At 36.9% G+C, this 20329-nt stretch overlaps 2 protein-coding genes and 1 pseudogene across 2 annotated transcripts; all 3 read left to right on the top strand.

The window, feature by feature from the left end:
* LOC125277845 overlaps nt 1–20329 on the top strand; it is a 58883-nt pseudogene that overhangs the window by 11256 nt on the left and 27298 nt on the right.
* LOC125277853 (cytochrome P450 2J2) lies at nt 9196–13586 on the top strand. The gene is made up of 9 exons (XM_048206388.1): nt 9196–9784; nt 9992–10154; nt 10411–10560; nt 11047–11207; nt 11805–11981; nt 12087–12228; nt 12337–12521; nt 12604–12745; nt 12883–13586. Exons 1-9 carry the CDS (start codon nt 9590–9592, stop codon nt 13056–13058), a joined length of 1491 nt encoding a protein of 496 aa, XP_048062345.1. The 5' UTR covers nt 9196–9589; the 3' UTR covers nt 13059–13586.
* Nucleotides 14151–19937, top strand: LOC125277847 (cytochrome P450 2J4-like). Its single transcript, XM_048206380.1, has 9 exons — nt 14151–14425; nt 14791–14953; nt 16622–16774; nt 16909–17069; nt 17765–17941; nt 18048–18189; nt 18264–18451; nt 18613–18754; nt 19287–19937. Exons 1-9 carry the CDS (start codon nt 14234–14236, stop codon nt 19460–19462), a joined length of 1494 nt encoding a protein of 497 aa, XP_048062337.1. The 5' UTR covers nt 14151–14233; the 3' UTR covers nt 19463–19937.

Genomic DNA, 20329 nt, shown 5'->3' with positions numbered 1-20329 from the left:
TGGATCTTTACAAAGTGTTCGTCATGCATACTGCATGCATATGTCGGATGTGAGTATTGTATTTATTTGGATGTTTACATTTGATTCAGAATGAATTTGAGGCTGTGATCCGTGGCTAACGGCTAATGCTACACTGTTGGAGAGATTTATAAAGAATGAATTTGTGTTTATGAATTATACAGACTGCAAGTGTTTAATAATGAAAATAACGACGGCTCTTGTCTCCATGAATACAATAAGAAACAATGGTAACTTTAACCACATTTAACAGTACATTAGCAACATGCTAATGAAACATTTAGAAAGACAGTTTACAAATATCACTAAAAATATCATGTTATCATGGATCATGTCAGTTATTATTGCTCCATCTGCCATTTTTCGCTGTTGTTCTTGCTTGCTTACGTAGTTTGATGATTCAGCTGTGCACAGATCCAGATGTCCTGCCCTTGTGTAATTCCTTGAACATGAGCTGGCGTATGCAAATATTGGGGGCGTACATATTAATGATCCCGACTTTCACGTAACAGTCGGTGTTATTCGCCTGTTCGTCAACAAATGAGATTTATATAAGAAGGAGGAAACAATGGGGTTTGAGACTCACTGTATGTCATGTACTGAACTCTTGTTATTTAACTATGCCAAGATAAATTCAATTTTTAATTCTAGGGCACCTTTAATTCACTGTGAGTTAGAATATTAAAGTAGGGTCTAACTACTATTAATATTCTAACTCACAGCAAATTAATTATAATTAAAAATCTGTATTCATCATCTACTATATCATCGTTTACAGCTGTATAATGTGTGCCCTCGGCTCTTGGATTATTTACCTGGCCCCCACCAGACCATTTTTTCCAACTATATTAAGATAAAAGACTTCCTGAAAGGAGAAATCATTAAACACAGAGAGGACTGGGACCCTTCAAACCCTCGTGACCTTATAGACAGCTACCTGACTGAGATGGAAAAGGTAACTAAAGTGGGATTTTTTTTTTTTTTTTATTAAAATTTTGAATAATTCAATACTTTTTCCCCACAGAAAAAGAGTGACCCTGAGGCTGGTTTTAACATAGAAGGGTTAGTGATATCTTGCCTAGATGTGATTGAGGCCGGGACAGAGACCGGTGCTACTACATTACGCTGGGGTCTGCTTTTTATGATCAAATTTCCAGAAATACAGGGTTAGTGTGGTTTTAGTTTTTATTTACTGGCTAAAGAATATTGCACATACAAATGTCCCCACTTTAGGACTAACTTGTATTTCCCTTTCAGAAAAGGTCCAGGCAGAGATAGACAAGGTGATTGGACAGTCGCGTCAACCCTGCATGGCTGACAGAGTTAATATGCCCTACACTGATGCTGTTATCCATGAGATTCAAAGATTTGGGAATGTTGTTCCACTGGGATTCCCTAAACATGCTGTGAAAGACACAACACTAGCAGGGTACTTCATTCCTAAGGTATGAATTCTATTCTATTCTATAAAATAATCTGATGTTGGAATAAAATTCTTAAGACAGTCAGTCAATTGTTTCTGTAATGGATGCTGCACAAATGCAATTAGATTTCATTCGGTCTTTATTAGGGCACATCTGTGACAACAAACCTGTCTTCAGTCCTGCATGATCCAAACGAATGGGAAACCCCAGACACCTTTAACCCAGGACACTTCCTGGATGAAAATGGCCAGTTTCGGAAGAGAGATGCCTTCATGCCATTTTCAGCAGGTAATGTTTTGTAAACACACCGCCTGTTATATCTTCTCAAAAAATGATATGCTTGTATTTATCTTTTGGACTTCTGGTATTAAATAGGCCTACATAAGAGCATGACAAGCACACACTAATTAAACTTGATGTACCTAACAACATTGAAGTGAATTAAGAGGGCAATATGCTTTTATAAACGAATAAATAAATGAACCCATGTTACAATGTATAATTTACTAAGTAGTTTTTTTCTGGCGCAATGAATGAATGAACTCTCAGGCTGTTATGCAACAAAAACAACTACTTTACAGAGCTGAGTCAAAAACAGTAGTCTAAGGAATCAAATTGGTCAATTGTTTTTGTTTGACGTTAAAACGCAACATTTGAGAGAGGTTGTTTAGGATGAACTGATTCACTAGGATGAATGCTGAAGTCTTACAATGCTACATACAGTGAGAGTTGAGCATTTTAGTGAGCATTATTGTCAGACATTTGGGCTTTTTGTTATACTTGTATACTCATCAAAGCTTGTTAGTGGAAAAGCTACAGTACTTTGAAAACAGCTGAACTGTCACACTAGTGACCCTAGTGAATTTCACTAGGTTAGTAGCATCACCATATGAAGTGTAACTTTGCCTTATGGCATTTGTTTACAGGCAAGAGAGCATGTGTGGGAGAGCCGCTGGCTCGTACTGTGCTTTTCCTGTTCTTCACCTCCATGCTGCAGCAATTCACCATCTCTAAATGTCCAGGAGAGGAACCCAGTTTGGAGGGCGAGATATGGTTCACATATGCTCCTGCTTCCTTCCGCATGTGTGTGTCCTCACGTTAGAATAAAACAATGTCATTAAAATCAGACATAAAATATGTGTTTCTGACTGAACAGCAACTGTAACTATACCACTAGTTTTACTTTGTTACCATAATCTCCAAATTTTTCAAAATGCAATATCATTGTAATCTTCATTACACAAGATAAAATTCATGTAGTGAATGAACAATGCATGAACTGACAAAATATATACCTTAGTCGCTTTAGATCTGCCAAATACATAAATGTCAAAAGTTGTATAGTAGATTTGTATTTGATGTATAGAATAATGTTCATGTATCAATACATGTATTAATGCATTGTATAAATGATTTACAGAAGTATGGCTATTCATATTTGTCATGTAAATAAATTACACCTGAGTTGAACATTTGTCACATAGAAAAATCTCTGTTTCATACAGAATCCAAATGTCCCACTGATTCATAGGGAATCAGTGGGACATGGGTCATTTCTCATTTGGCAAACCGTTTGTCACAAATATCTCTGCTACATAGACAGACAGACAGATACATAACCTGTTTACATAGCCTATGAAGTTAGGCATGTATACAGTATATATATTGCCCATGTGTTTGTATTATCTCATGTTCATATCTTTACATTTTAAACTTTTACTCTTGATAAATTTGTGTTTATAGGAGTCTCATTCTCTGTCCAGGATTCTCTGTCCTTCCTGGAATCTGGAGTGCCTTGTGTAATATCCCTCTACTCCTCCCCTCCAGTCTTTACATTTCCCAGTCCTGTACAAAAGTACTTGTATCATAAGCATTTACAAATCACAGCGATCAGACAAGACAAAGAGAACCTGCCATTTCCCCTACCACCATGATCCTGCACTTTGTATTGGCGGTATGGTTCTGTTCTGGGCAAGAACTCCTTGCACATCCATGCAGCCTAGCAGCATTAACGGCAATAACCCCTATAGGGTAAACAGAGCCAACATATGCAGATAGCATTAATGTCAATAATTTAACATACACATATTTCAAGAATTAGTCTGATTCTGGGGAATCATAAGGCCAAATCCTGACTGAAGAGAGGAGGAGCTGGGGATGGAGATAGCTGCTGATAATTCTGAGGTGCTTATATATGAATCTTTATGAACTTTTGGAACTTTGTGAAGATATAGTATTGGTCACAATTTTTTAATGCTTATAGCTATTTGTTCTGTGTAAATGTATGTAATAGATCAACATATCTAATGTATTAATAAAAAATATAATGTAAATTATTTACTATGTGTTATTATGATGTTTATATAAATCAAAACTAACCATTTCTCATTTGGAAAACCATTTGTCAAAAATATATCTGCTACAGACAGACAGACAGACAGACGTTGTTATGTTCCTAATAATTATTAAGCAGACTGTGCATGTATGCGACTAGTTTCAAGTTAATAATTGTTCTGATTCCCGTTTGAACTCTGTAGTGAACGTGTGATGTTGCCCATGTTTTGTATTATCACATGTTCATATCTTTACATTTTTAACGTTTACTCTTGATAAATTTGTGTTCATAGGCTCTCATTCCCTGTTCTTCCTGGAATCTGGAGTGCCTTGTGTAATATCCCTCTACTCCTCCCCTCCAGTCTTTACATTTTCCAGTCCTGTACAAAAGTACTTGTACCATAAGCATTTACAAACCACAGCGATCAGACAAGACAAAGAGAACCTGCCATTTCCCCTACCACCATGAACCTGCACTTCATATTTGACAGCTTTGATTTTAAAAGCTGGATCATTTTATTTTTTGTATTTCTGCTCATTGCTGATATGATCAAAAATAAGAATCCTCCCAATTTCCCCCCAGGACCCTGGCCTCTGCCATTCCTGGGAACTGTTTTCACTAAGATGGATTTTAGGACCATGCATAAGGTAGGAGCTTAAGTTTTTTAGTTTTTAACTTGTCTGACAATTTACATTCATTTTAGCATTCATTTATTGTCTTGTTACTGGACTTATAATAAAAGGTTTAACTATATAAATGTTTCTGATTGATATAAATAAAATAAAATAAATATTTTGAATTTCAGTTGGCTGAAGTCTACGGGAAGGTGTTCAGCCTAAGAGTGGGGAGTGAGAAAATGATAATCGTATCTGGATATAAAACTGTAAAGGAGGCCCTCATTACTCAGAACGACAGTTTCATTGAACGTCCAAATGTCCCACTGTTTCATAAAGTTTTTAAGGGAATTGGTAAGTAAACTGACCATAATACTTAAAAAAAAATGTTATTCTCAAATGGAGTGGATTTCTTAATGATAATCAATCATTTATCTTTATGTGTCATTATGTAGGTTTAACAATGAGTAATGGATACGTGTGGCGGATGCATAGGAGGTTTGCTGCCTTCCATTTGCGGACCTTTGGAGAGGGGAAGAAAGTCCTTGAGCACAGCATCCAGCAAGAGTGTGTCTACCTTTGTGAAGCTTTTAAGGAAGAAAAGGGTATGGTCTCTAAATGTCTCATCAACTGGAGAATTTTAGTTCATTGGGGCAAAGAGGGATGAAAACAATTTGCCAGTTTGATTAATATCCATGCTTTCCCTCAAACAGGACCTTTCAACCCTATGGCCATCTTACATGGTGCCGTCTCAAATACCGTTGCCTGTTTGACATTTGGACAACGCTTTGACTATCACGATGAATGTTACCAAAGAATTCTGCGTCTTGACAATGAATGTGCTCAGTTAGCAGGTTCTCCAAGAGCACAGGTTCATGATAGCATGTAGTTAATTCACTGTGAGTTAGAATATTAAAGTAGTGTAAAAATCTGTATTCATCATCTACTATATCATCGTTTACAGCTGTATAATGTGTGCCCTCGGCTCTTGGATTATTTACCTGGCCCCCACCAGACCATGTTTTCCAACTATAAGAAGATCACAGACTTCCTGAAAGGAGAAATCATTAAACACAGAGAGGACTGGGACCCTTCAAACCCTCGTGACTTTATAGACAGCTACCTGACTGAGATGGATAAGGTAACTAAAGTGTGATTTTTTAAATTTTTTTTAATTAAAATTTTGAATAATTCAATACTTTTTCCCCACAGAAAAAGAGTGACCCTGAGGCTGGTTTTAACATAGAAGGGTTAGTGATATCTTGCCTAGATGTGATTGAGGCCGGGACAGAGACCGGTGCTACTACATTACGCTGGAGTCTGCTTTTTATGATCAAATTTCCAGAAATACAGGGTTAGTGTGGTTTTAGTTTTTATTTACCGGTTAAAGAATATTGCACATATAAATGTCCCCACTTTAAGACTAACTTGTATTTCCCTTTCAGAAAAGGTCCAGGCAGAGATAGACAAGGTGATTGGACAGTCGCGTCAACCCTGCTTGGCTGACAGAGTTAATATGCCCTACACTGATGCTGTTATCCATGAGATTCAAAGATTTGGGGATGTTGTTCCACTGGGATTCCCTAAACAAGCTGCTAAAGACACAACACTAGCAGGGTACTTCATTCCTAAGGTATGAATTCTATTCTATTCTATTCTATTCTATTCTATTCTATTCTATTCTATTCTATTCGACACTAGCTCAAGTATTGAAATATAGAGGTATTTTAATATATATAGAAAATGATCTGATGTTGGCAATTAGTTTTCATTCTCTCTTCATTAGGGCACCTCTATTACAACAATCATATCTTCAGTCCTGCATGATCCAAATGAATGGGAAACCCCAGACACCTTTAACCCAGGACACTTCCTGGATGAAAATGGCCAGTTTCGGAAGAGAGATGCCTTCATACCATTTTCAGCAGGTAATGTTTTGTAATTGGTGTTAAATACACAAGTGCAAGACAAGCACACACTAATTAAATTTGAAAACTGAAGTGAATTGAGAGGGCAATATGCTTTTATAAATGAATAAATAAACTAAACCATGTTACGATGTATAATTTACTGAGTATTTTTTTTTCTGGCACAGTGAATGAATGAACTCTCAGGCTGTTATGCAACTAAAACAGCTACATTTAAAGTGCTGAGTCAAAAAAATAATAGTATAAAGGCTTGTGCACACCGGGACGATTATCGTGCACGATTATCGCCTATGTTTAATGACTCATGATTAAACAATGGGCGCCAATGTGATTGTACACACCGACATGCAAAACGGCAGGTGTAAAAGCATAATTATTTTTTAAAAAAATGCCTTGTTTTAGTTTTTTTGGGGGGGGGGTTGACACACTGTGTTTAAAACTGGCCGACCAATGAGATTGGCACTTTTGTTCACATGCCTGAAGCTGCTGAAATTACACTCTAAAAAATGCTGGGTTAAAAACAACCCAAGTTGGGTTGAAAATGGACAAACCTAGCGGTTGGGTTAAATGTTTGCCCAACCTGCTGGGTAGTTTTATTTAAACCAACTATTGTTTAAAAATTGTTGTTCAATTAATTAGCCAATTTCGTTCATCATTATAAGTAGTAATAGGCTGAATTGAAAATAGGTAGCCTAATTCTAATACACGCAATGACTATTCATCATTAAATTTTTATATTTATGTAGCCTACACAATAATATTCTTTTACACTGTAATCCTTTTGTTTTTAATATTTGGCATGTTTGTGTGATGCGCATCCCTGTGTGTAATAAGCAAAGTCAACGCGCACTGTGGACGCGCCCAGAGGCGCAGTTTCTACCAACGCGCTCTAACAAAAAAATATTGCGCCACTGACTTTAGACTTTAGACCAGGTTTGAGTTGGTCTATGGCGCAGTCTATTTTCAGCTCCTTAAAATAGCAATGCGCCGGCAATACGCCTGAACACACCTCTTTTTTAGACCAGCACGCCCATTGGCGCACTAACTGGCGCAAATGCATTTACTAATTTAAGGACGTGGCGCTGAACGGGAAAACGCGAACGGCGCCGGACGCAAACTAGCAAACACACTTGCGCTGCGCCTTGCGTCGCATTGCGCCGGGTGTATTATAGGGCCCACAGTTGAGAATGTCTATTTCATAAATATGTTTATTTGCACTACCATTCACTTGCACTACTGTCTTATTATCTCCTCATGTCTATGCAATTTTATATCTGTATTTTTATTGTTTTATTTACATTTAAGAAATATTATTTAGAATGTCTAATTCATAAATATATTTATTTGCACTACCCGTTCACTTGCACTAAGCACAAGCACCAGTGAAAATCGTTGGGTATGAACACAAAGATCTCGAAACATCTCGAAAAACGCTGGCAATAAGTGTGTGCAATTATCGTCCCGGTGTGTACAAGGGTTAAGTAATCGAACTGGTCAATTGTTTTTGTTTGACGTTACAACGCTACATGTGACAAGCTACAGTACTTTGAGAACAGCTGAACTGTCACACTGTTAGTGATCCTAGTGTTAATTATTCCAAGTAGCATTGCAGTACTTACAGTTTGTTTTTTTCTTGTAAACGCTATTGAGTGTAACTTTGTCTTATGGCATTTGTTTACAGGCAAGAGAGCGTGTGTGGGAGAGCCGCTGGCTCGTAATGTGCTCTTCCTGTTCTTCACCTCCATGCTGCAGCAATTCACCATCTCTAAATGTCCAGGAGAGGAACCCAGTTTGGAGGGCGAGATATGGTTCACATATGCTCCTGCTCCCTTCCGCATTTGTGTGTCCTTACGTTAGAACAAAACAATGTCATTAAAATCAGACATAAAGTATGTGTTTCTGGCTGAACATCAACCGTAACTATACCACTTAGTTATACTTTATGCTATAATCTCCAGATTTTATTTTTACCGTAAACAGTAGAGCATTGTACTAGCAATGTCAAGGTCATGGGTTCCATTCCCAGGGAATGCATGAACTGATAACGTGTATACCTTAGTCTCTTTAGATGAAAGCAAATGTTGTATAGCAGACTTGTTTTTGATGTATACATGTTCATGTATCAATACATGTATTAATGCACTGTTTAAATGATTTACAGAAGTGTAGCTGTTCATATTTGTCATGTGAATAAACTGCATCTGAGTTGAACATGTCACAAAAAATATCTCTGTTTCATACAAAAAGACATATATGAATAGAATTGTTTCAGACAAAAAATAAATAAATATATTATTTGAGTTATACAGAGTGAAGGAATGTTTCACAGACTCATTACTAAACAACAGCTGAGGTATTATGTAACATTGGGGCCACAGACCCATGAGAGGCCTCTTCCTGTTGAACCCTAAAACACTTTGAGTGTACAGACTACACACAGCAGATAAAAACTCCCTTTCAGATTCAGTGTGTGTACTTGTTTTTTTCTTGGGATATAAATGCCCCTCTCTGACTAGTGTGAGGAGGGTTCACATTCTTTTGTCCCATTTTTAATGGGTTTGTTTGTTCAGTCAACTGTAAATTCTGAATTTAATGGATTGTATTAATTTTATGCAATGTTAAAAGTTAAAAACCTCTCATATTGTGAAAATGGAGCAGCACATATTAGGCCTACAGTACATTTCTGTAGAGAATAAGAGAAAAAGAGCAAAACAAGGGTGTCTTATTACCTCTCCCAACCCACTAGACTACTTAATCATTCAGAAACCAAGGCCCTGCAGATGCAAGCACCCATGAGCATTCATATGGTACATTACACGTTTTAGCTGTAGTGTTACAGACTGTGCTGTTATGCATCAAGAACCATGTTGTCTAACTAAAACACTTTAACATAGTAACGATTACACAGATGTTCATATCTGCTGTCTGCATGCATGTGTGGCTTATCTCTTCAGTCTGTAATTCAACTGTATAATTCAGTCATTATTAATGACTTGTTCTTGGTAAAGATTCTTTTGGAATGTTGAGTAGTAGTTCACACAGAGGTTGGAAGGGGGAAGGGTTTTTTTTTGTTAGAAACTATAGACATGCATACATTACATAACATTGTTACATAACGGCTCCTAAACTGCTCGTATGCCCCCTTGCTGCTGACTGAGATCCACATTAACTTGTTTTGCAGATAAAAAATGCATGTGAACTCTCTTACACACACACCCTATTCACAATAGTCTGGCTGAAATAAGTTTACTTCAGAAGAGTTTGCTGTTTATGGACTCAGTCATGATTTTAAACTCCTTATACGAGTGCCTGGATTTTAAATGCTGCTTGTTTTTGATATTTTTACTGCTGCTGCTTATAGATATGATCAGAAATAAAGATCCAGCAAATTTTCCACCAGGACCCTGGCCGCTACCGATCCTAGGAAATGTCTTCACTGATGTTAACTATAAAACTGTGGACCAGGTGAGGCACTCTTGAATTAATTAAGACACTGAAATAATCATAAAACATTAAGATTTAATATATATATAATATATATAATTTATGGTTAACTATATTTAATTATATCTATTTATAATATTTTAAAAAATCTAAAAATACAGGTTCCCATGATTTTTATATTTTCACATCTTCTACTTGTTTATAGTAATCTAATTACTTTTTTCCCAGCTGATTGAGAAGTATGGAAACATCTTCAGCCTCAGAAATGGATATGATAAAATAGTGTATGTGTCTGGGTTTAAAATGGTGAAGGATGTTTTGATCACTCAAGGGGAAAACTTCATTGACCGCCCTATTTCACCTTTATTTGACTCACTTTATAAAGGCAGAGGTAGGTGTATCAGCTACTATATGAAATTATTAATACTTAGTAATATAACAATACCAATAAGCAGACCAACCTTTTCAAGAAAAGAAACACAAGGCAACAGTATATATGGAATCAAAGTAGCAAGATAGATGGTTATTGTCATTCAGTTATACAGTTTCATTGCAGATTAGCAAAGTGTTCATTTAGTTTGATTGTACACCAGGTCTAAACACATTTTTCTTCCATTGTCTTTGACGCTGACCCCTGACTGAAAAAGGAATGTCCTTTAACAATGGCTACTCATGGAGGAAGCAACAGCAGTTTGCCATGAGTCACTTGAAAAACTTTGGAGAGGGGAGGAAGACTCTAGAAGAACATATTCAACGAGAGTGCTACTTCCTGTGTGAAGCCTTTAAAGAAGAACAGGGTAAGTGCCCATATGCACTCTTATATATAAAGGCTCTTTATTGGTCATGTTAAATGCTCCATGTATAACCTTTAACATCCATGGAACTTTTCCTCTGCACAAAAGGTTCTTTATAGTGGAAAATGGTTCTTTAGACTCTTAAAATGTCCTTTACATTAAGCAAAACGTGGTTCTTCTAAGAACTGATCACTTAAAGGTTTTTTGGGGGGGGAATCCTAAATGGTATTGCTGTAAAAAACCCTTTTGGAACCTGTATTTTTATGGGTAATGACACTTTACAGTTTTCAGGGCAATTAGAGTTGCACTGATGTGCATTTCATATATTAACAAGAATGAGGTCAGGTGAGATAATAACAAACCATGGGCCTGAAAGCACCACAATAATACACCAAATTTGCACTAGCATTTCACAGAAATTTTCTGTATAGTGTCTTAAAACACAATATTCAGTACTCATTCTGTCAATGTTTTTACCTTGACACACAGGTTGCCCTTTTGACCCTCTGGTCAAAATAAACAATGCAGTGGCCAATGTTATCGGTAGCCTGGTGTTCGGCCATCGATATGAGTATGATGATGTGGATTTCCAGAAGCGTCTTCAAATGAGTGCAGAGTCTGTGTTTCTTACAGGATCTGTGTGGAACCAGGTAGAGCCAATTGAAAATACAGCTTGTTTATAAAAAATACAACTTTTTGATATTGTATGCATCTAAAAAAGCACTTAAAGGGATAGTTCACCCAAAAATTAAAATTTGATTTATCGGTTTATCTGCCTACCCCCAGGGCATCCAAGATGTAGGTGACTTTGTTTCTTCAGTAGAACACAAATGATGATTTTTAACTCCAACTCGCACAAACCAATAGTTTTGTGTCTTAGGAAATCAATGTCTCATCACGAGCCGCAGGGTTTAATTTGGATTTGTCTGTGCATGTTTTTTTTTTACTCTTATAGACAAAGTTCCTACTGACATGCATTATACGACTGACAGACCACAATGGTTGGAGTTTAAAATCATCATTTGTGTTCTACTGAAGAAACAAAGTCACCTACATCTTGGATGCCCTGGGGGTAAGCAGATAAACATCAAAGTTTCATTTTTGGGTGAACTATCCCTTTAAAGCACATTATAACACTCATGTTTAGGGAAAAATTCTGTTAAAATATTGAGGCACAAAACATCAAAGCATGAAACACAATATCATCATGGAGATTACTCATCATTATAACAAAGATTTCATGTCAGCTGCATGATACCTTCCCGGGTATAATGAAGTGGTTGCCAGGACCTCATCAGACAATAATCTCAAACTATCAAGAGTTATCAAACTTCCTGAAAGAAAAGGTCGAGCAACACAGACCAGACTGGGACAGCAACAATCCTAGAGATTACATTGATGCCTACCTGACAGAAACTGAGAAGGTAAACTGAGTTCTGCAGCAATAATGGCTGATGTACCAAAGTATATTTTTAATTAATTTCACTACTGCTACATATTCATATTCATGTGCTTCATTTGGGTCATAGAGGAAGAATGACACCGAGGCAGGATTTAATATTGGCAGTCTGGTGTGGTGCATGGTGGACTTGTTTGAGGGTGGTACTGAAACAACAACCAACACACTCCGATGGGCTCTGCTTTTCCTGATCAAGTACCCGGACATTCAAAGTATATTATATACAGTACTTAACATGAACAGTAATAAAGGATAGAAACAGGCTTGCTACTTAATGTGCATTGTTGTTTCTCAACAATGTTTATAAAATGTTTCCTTAGAGAAAATCAGAGAAGAGATTGAGCAGGTGATTGGCTCCCATCCACCTACTATGTCCGATAAGGCAAACATGCCTTACACCAACGCTTTCATTCATGAGGTTCTCAGGAAAGCAAACCTTGTGCCTCTCAATATGGCTAGAATTGCGAGAAAGGACACAACTCTTGGTGGCTACTTGATACCAAAGGTAAAAGAAGATCACTGTGGTATTTTTAATGTTTAAAAATATGTCTATGCTATATATTTATTCCTTTTTGTGCTGAATTAAGGGTACTGTGATGATCACTAATCTGACGTCAGTGCTGTATGACAAACATGAATGGGAAACACCAGACACCTTTAACCCTGGACACTTTCTAGACTCTGAGGGCCAGTTCTGCAGGAGAAATGCCTTTTTTGCTTTCTCAGCAGGTACAGTTCATCTATTGCTTATTTCTGCTGTATCTTAGTCACTCGTACCTGTCTGTTAAAACATATTTTTGGACTGCAAAATGTGTAATTCAGCCAAGTAACCTTGATGCATCTGTTCAACTGTGATACACTGACAGGCAAAAGGCAGTGTCCAGGAGAGTATCTCGCACACATGGAGCTGTTCATCTTCCTCACCATCCTCCTTCAGACCTTCAGTTTCAGCCCTCCTTCTAGTGAGGAGCCCAGTCTGGAGAGCCAGGTGGGCTTCACACAGGCACCTCTGCCATACAAGCTCTGCGCTCACACGAGATGAAGGAGCGAGGATGGATTTTATGCAGTATGGCAACTTATCTGGAAGAAATATCACCCACAGCTTCCTTTTATGTATGGTTACACTCTGGGACTTTTACTTATACAAACTATGTACAAGCTCATTGGCTGCTGCCATCCCGTCACCTCCCCTTCTCTCCAGCCCTCCGCCACATCTTCGTCTTCCTCCAACACCCCTCCCTCTTTGGTTTATTTTGTTTGTTTTTTTTACGGCGTGAGGTCGCACCTACTCAGAGGGGGCGTACTGTCACAGTCTGTTTAGTTTCTGTTCATAAGGACTTCAGTTTGGTTTCATTTGTCACATGTTCCCTTTGTCACATGTTCCTTTGTTCAGTTTCCCGCCAACATCTGTTACCATTAATTTATCACCTGTGTCCCATTAATTACCCTCGTTATGTTTGCTATTTAGTTCCTCCCGTTCACTCTGTCTTTGTCTGTTCACCATCCTATGTTGCACCTGACTGCCTGTCTTCCTGTGGATTGTTTATTAAACCAGTATTTCAGATTTACACTCTTCATCTGTTTCCCTTTGTGCAACTCATCTTGATAGAATGGAATATTTTTTTTTTCACTTTGTATTTGTATATCAATATGGTACAGGATTCTACTCAAATCAATGTGATAAACGAGTTAGGTCAAGAGTAATCTAAAAGTAATCCAAAAGTAGTCTGATTATATTACCTTAAATATGTTATGTAATGGATTGAGCTCCTAAATTTACTGTCAAAACCTTCATGTGTTTTACACTGACAACTTGTGTGCCCTCTTTACACTGGATAAGCCAAAGAGCAAATATAGCACTGGATGAATGAAGGTGTGTGGAGGATTCATTAATACTGTGGCAAAAGTTAACCTCTGTTATAAATGAACCTGCAAGGCATAAACTCCAAAAGTCCACCTCATTGCTCTTCTCACTCATGCGGAGGAAATAATTCAATCTGAGACTTCTCATAAACATGTCTTTAACATGCCAACATTTGACATTCTCACATCTCTCACACAACAGGTGCGATTCTAATCCAACATGATCTTGTGTAACTTTGAGTGCGTTCTGTGTTCAAAACCTCCCATGTGAGGGGAGTGGCAGGCTGAACAGAGGGACAAAGACTGCTTGTTCGACATATTCTGCTAACCTCACATTTTCCTTCTTTGCTTGTCATGGCGGTAACTGCAATTCTCGAGATTCTAGATTTTAAGGGACTATTGCTCTTCGTGGTGGCTTTTCTTTTAGTGGCAGACTACCTGAAGAACAGAAACCCACCGAATTACCCACCAAGCCCTTTCTCTCTTCCACTTCTAGGAAACATTTTCAACATTGACTCCAAAGAGCCACATATATATCTGACAAAGGTGAGTAGACAATATTGCACAGGAAAAAGTGTTTATTAATTTAGAAAAACATAAAATGCATTATGGCCTATGACCTGTTTGAAGAGATTATTTGATAGTGGATATCACTTAGCAATAATTAATATTTGATAAGAAAATATAAAAATTAACTCATGCAAACAAGCCTCAGCAACATAAAAAAACCTTAAATTAGATGTAAATGAAATAAATGGTTTTATTAAAAAAGAGGTATAATTCTATAACACTGACATGTATCATGTCTTCTAGCTCATGCTTGCGGTTTGCTGACAAAAAACATTTATGGACCAAATGATTTGCATTAGTTCCAGTCACATGCCTCAAGCCTCTGAAACATTGTCTTACAGCTAGGCCATGCCTACAACAATATCTTCAGTCTGCGATTAGGAAGAGACAAAGTGGTCTTCATTACTGGTTATAAAATGGTGAAAGAGGCCCTGATGACTCAAGCTGAAAACTTTGTGGACCGGCCCTACAGTCCAGTGCAAACACGAGTCTATTCGGGCAATGGTAGGTTAAATGGTTGTGACCGGATCCATGGATGGATCTATTTTGTAGTAATCTGGAAAAGTTGGGACGTTTTTTTTAAATTTGAATATAATGAAAACTAAAAGACTTTCAAATCACATGAGCCAATATTTTATTCACAATAGAACATAGATAACATAACAAATGTTTAAACTGAGAAATGTTACAATTTTATGCACAAAATGAGCTCATTTCAAATTTGATGCCTGCTGCAGGTCTCAAAATAGTTGGGACGGAGGCATGTTTACCATCTCCTCTTCTTTTCAAAACAGTTTGAAGATGTCTGGGCATTGAGGTAAAGAATTTCTGGAGTTTGGTGTTCGGTCCCATTCTTGTCTAATATAGGTTTCCAGCTGCTGAAGAGTTTGTGGTCATCTTATGTGCAGTATGTGGATTTGCATTGTCCTGCTGAAATACTCAAGGCTTTCCCTGAAATAAACATTCTCTGGAAACCTTTATATACCTTTCAGCATTCATAGTGACTTCCAAAACATGCAAGCTGCCCATACCGTATGCACTTATGCACCCCCATACCATCAGAGATGCTGGCTTTTGAAGCTGATAACACGCTGGAAGGTCTCCTTCCTCTTTAGCCCAGAGGACACAGAGTCTGTGATAATATCTGTAACAATAATGTCAAATTTTGACTCGTCTGACCATAGAACACTTTTCCACTTTGAAACAGTCCATTTTAAATGAGCCTTGGCCCACAGACACAACAATGCTTCTGGACCATGTTCACATATGACTTATTTTTACATTATAGAGCTTTAGTTGGCATCTGCAGATGGCACGGCGGATTGTGTTTACAACAGTGATTTCTGGAAGTATTCCTGGGCCCATTTAGTAATGTCATTGACACAATCATGCCGATGAGTGATGCAGTGTCGTATGAGGGCCTGAAGACCACAGGCATCCAATAAAGGACTGACGTTGAGGAACATCGACTGACATTGAGGAACATTGAACATTGTTTTCCACAATCTTTTTGCGCTCTCTTTCACAGATTGGAGAGCTATCTCCATCTTTACTTCTGAGAGACTCTGCCTCTCTAGGACATCCCTTTTATAGCTAATCATGTTACAGACCTAATATCAATTAACTTAATTAGTTGCTAGATGTTCTCCCAGCTGAATCTTTTCAAAATGTCTTGCTTTTTCAGCCATTTGTTGTCCCTGTGGATAAAAGTGTACAATTTCACTGTTTAAACATTTGTTATTTTATCTATGTTCTGTTGTGAATAAAATATTGGGTCGTGTGATTTGAAAGTCTTTTAGATTTCATTTTATTCAAATTTAAAAACCGTCCCAACTTTTCTGGAATTCGGGTTGTATAATTAACATATGTTCCCAAACTAGCTTGATGTTATTTAATATTTATTTCTATTATTCAAATAAGTATTTTAAGCAGTATTTACACATGTCCCAAATCTTGGTAACAGGGTTTGAAAAAAAATGCTCACATAAAGTCACAGAAAATGAGTAGAAAACAACACAGCCTATATAACATTTAGATTGACCCCCAAGGTTGACAATCGATATTTTCTGAAGTTTATATACCTATTTTCTCTGATCATTTGTTGGGGAAAAAAAACTTTAGGCCCTATTCTGTACCCTCACTTTTATATGCTGATTATTTGCACCCCTGCAGCTGGACTCTTCTTCAGTAATGGTCAGATGTGGAAGAAGCAACGACGTTTTGCTCTGTCAACACTAAGGAACTTTGGTTTGGGAAAGAAAACAATGGAGCTGGCCATCTGCGAAGAGAGTCGCTTCCTGCTGGATGAGATGGACAGGCAGAAAGGTACACAATACCTAATATCATGCATAGTTATGTAAACAGTCCTGAATAAAGTAAGGTATGGTGAGTACACGTTTGCATATCAGCATCAGTTCAAGGTAAATAATGAGAACTCATTTCATATTTGTTATTCTCAGGAGCTGCCTTTGACCCAACAATCCTGTTCAACAATGCTGTTTCCAATATCATCTGTCAAATGGTGTTCGGTCAGAGATTTGATTATGCTGACCACCAATTCAGGACAATGCTAAAATATATTTCTAAAAGCATTCAATTAGAGGGCTCCATTTGGGGGCAGGTAAATGAATTCTTTTTCTTTCTGATAATTGTCCTGGAAGCTTGTTTCTAACAATTCCAAATGTACATCTTACAATTTTGACTTTTTTCACAATTTGCAATTCCGAGTTTAGATATAAACTCTACGAAGCCCCTAAAGGGACATGGTGATGGAAAAGAAGGGAGGATTTTGGGAGGAAAAATATTTTTCAATGCTTTTGCGTTCCCTCGCAAACGTTTTGCGAGCGAAGGTAAAGTTTATCAAGGTAACGCAAAACTTTTGCAAGAGAACCCAAAAGCACTGAAATATATTTTGAAATATGTATCCTACCTTATATATTTTTATATATCACCATGTCCCTTTAGGGGCTCCATAAAACTTCAAATTACAAGATATAAAGTCAGAATTGTGCAAATGCGAGTTTATATCACCCATTCCTGACTTTTTTCCTCTGACTTGTGAGATAAAAAGTCACAATTAGCTATTTTACAACCAAAGATTGGAAAAAGGTCTAATTTTAGGATAAAGTGCCCAAGAAGGCCCTAAAAACCAACAAGATTGCCTTTGATAAATCTATTCAATCACCCATCATTAATTGTGGTCATGCAGCACTAGAATAAATATTAAAAAAATAATAATAAAAAAAAAAAATATATATATATATATATATATATATATATTTTTTTTTTTTTTTTTTTTTTTTTTTTTTCTTTCAGCTCTATGAAGCATTTCCAGGCATTATGAAGCACCTTCCAGGGCCACACAATGACATGTTCAGTAACTACAAATTATTACATGCCTTTGTAAGAGAGGTTGTTATCAAACACAAGGCTGAACTGGACCCCTCAGAGCCTCGGGACTACATCGACAGCTTCCTTATTGAAATGATGGAGGTAATACAACTATTAAAATGACAGAATGACTACAAACTAGCCTCTTTAACTCACATTTATTTGTATGAATACAGCAACTTATTTGACTTCTTCTATCCCTGACCAGAAGCCACATGAAACAGCAGACGGTTTTGACGAACAGAACCTTGTTCCATGTGTTCTAGACCTGTTTCTGGCCGGGACTGAAACTACATCCACCACATTATGTTGGGGTCTCATATACCTCATCACTTACCCAGAAGTACAAGGTAAAACAACAATCTATGCATATAAGTAGTAATACTTATGGAACTGACATTTGAATATATGGTGTTATTTGTAGAAAAAGTCCATGAGGAGATAGACAGAGTGATTGGACGCTCACGGGAGCCGAGTATAGCCGATAAGGCCAACATGCCCTTCACTGAGGCGGTCATCCATGAGATTCTGAGATTTGGAGATATTGTACCAATGAATGGCTTACGAGTGGCTGACAAAGACACAACCCTTAGAGAGTGCTTCATCCCAAAGGTGAGTGATCACCGTAAAGTTATGCATATCTTCATATTGTAAATATTATATCACTTCCAAAAGAGATGAATGTGGCTGATTGATGTTTCACTTTGAAAGATCAATGATGTAATTTGTCACAATATAAAGTCTAACTCTTTCTGATTCATTGTTTAATCCAGGGTACAGCAATTTTGCCCATACTGCACTCTGTTCTCTTTGATGAGAATGAATGGGAGACACCCTATAAGTTCAATCCAGGGCACTTTTTAGACAAGGAGGGCAAGTTTGTGAGGCGGGATGCATTCATGCCATTTTCTGCAGGTAAAGTGAGAGAAGAAACAAGAAAAGAACTTTACTATGAATCATCTACAATACTGTTCGGTCATCTACAATACTGTTTGGAGTCAGTAAGATTTTTTTAAAGGAATTAATAGTTTTATTCAGCAAGGATGCATTAAAGTGATCAAGTGACAGTAAAGACTTATGTTGTTACAAAAAGTATCTTTTTCAAATAAATGCTGTTTAAAAAAAAAAAAAAAAAAAAAACTTTCTATTTATCAAGGAATCCTGATAAATATCACTAAAGGATCATGTGACACTGAAGACTGGAGTAATGGCAAAATTTAGCTTGTCCATCACAGGAATAAATTACATTTAATGTATACTGTATTACTGTATTTTGAGCAAATAAATGCAGCCTTGGTGAGCATTAGAGACTTCTTTAAAAAAATATTTACAAATCTTACAGACCCCAAACTTCTGAATGGTAGTGTAAATGAAAGTCAAACCGACATTATGAACTTATTAAAATGTTTATTTACATTAACGTCTTCACACTCTGTCTCTCTCTCAGGAAAGAGGGTCTGTTTGGGGGAGCAGCTTGCTAGAATGGAGCTCTTCTTATTCTTTGTCAGTTTGTTCCAAAAATTTCGATTTTCAGCCGCAGAGGGTGAAAAGCTCAACCTCGATGGAGTGATAGGAGTAACACGCACCCCGCACCCCTTCAAGATCCATGCAACGGCACGCTGAACAAATCATATTCACTTTGGAAATCAACAATATTATAAACAATTATATTTTACATGTTTTACTTAATATAACATTTGATCTGTTTAAATCTTTGAGAAAACAAATCACTGGAGGTTATGACCGTTTTTTCTGACTCACTTAAATGCAATAGTTCAGCAATTCATGTTTGATTAAAGGGTGCGAGAGAAAACAGCTTTAGTTCTCATATATCAAACATGCATAAATATGCTTAGTAATGCCTAGTATACAAAAACCAGTGTTGGATGAACATTGTCCTAGTTCCAGGTGAAAAAAATAAATAAACAGAGAAAAGGTCAAGTTACACATCACAGAATCATTTACCGTTTGGCACAGATTTCAGATTGTGGGGTCAGGGGATGAAGTTCATGTTTTTAAACTGATAATGCATAGAGAGAGGTATTAGTCAGCAAATATAAGCAAGGTTTTGTCATGATAATAAATAATATGAAAATCATATTCTCATGTCACTATGTTTATGTGCTGAACTGTTTGTGTGCCCTCTCAAGACTGAGGAAACATTTCAGATTTTCAGATTTCAATCAATAAAACATATAATATATAACATATATTATATAACAATATAATATTAATATAATATAATACTTTTTATTTTCATAATTTCTATTCAAATTAAATTAAATCTGATATCTTTAAGAATTATGTGTCATTTCAGCACTATAGTGTCACAAAGTGTGACTGCAAAAATAATTAGGAAATATTAAATTTGGGCGCCATCTAGAGGTGAGTAAAGACTTCAACATTAGAATCATTCGTTTTTTTTTTTTTTTAAATTGCTCTGGACAAGCAATTGGTAAATTTTCAAAAGTCTTGGAACTAATATCACAA

This window comes from Megalobrama amblycephala, linkage group LG11 (assembly GCF_018812025.1).
Source record: "Megalobrama amblycephala isolate DHTTF-2021 linkage group LG11, ASM1881202v1, whole genome shotgun sequence".
Lineage (NCBI taxonomy): Eukaryota > Metazoa > Chordata > Actinopteri > Cypriniformes > Xenocyprididae > Megalobrama > Megalobrama amblycephala.
The sequence above is the reverse complement of the archived record's forward strand: the minus strand, read 5'-3'. Positions and strand labels throughout refer to the sequence as shown.

Coding starts and splice junctions, on each gene's coding strand:
- LOC125277853 (XM_048206388.1), top strand. CDS start 9,590: ATGGACTCAGTCATGATTTTAAACTCCTTATACGAGTGCCTGGATTTT. Junction 9,785..9,991: donor ACTATAAAACTGTGGACCAG/GTGAGGCACTCT, acceptor CTTTTTTCCCAG/CTGATTGAGAAGTATGGAAA. Junction 10,155..10,410: donor CTCACTTTATAAAGGCAGAG/GTAGGTGTATCA, acceptor TGACTGAAAAAG/GAATGTCCTTTAACAATGGC.
- LOC125277847 (XM_048206380.1), top strand. CDS start 14,234: ATGGCGGTAACTGCAATTCTCGAGATTCTAGATTTTAAGGGACTATTG. Junction 16,775..16,908: donor TGAGATGGACAGGCAGAAAG/GTACACAATACC, acceptor TGTTATTCTCAG/GAGCTGCCTTTGACCCAACA. Junction 17,070..17,764: donor AGGGCTCCATTTGGGGGCAG/GTAAATGAATTC, acceptor TTTTTCTTTCAG/CTCTATGAAGCATTTCCAGG.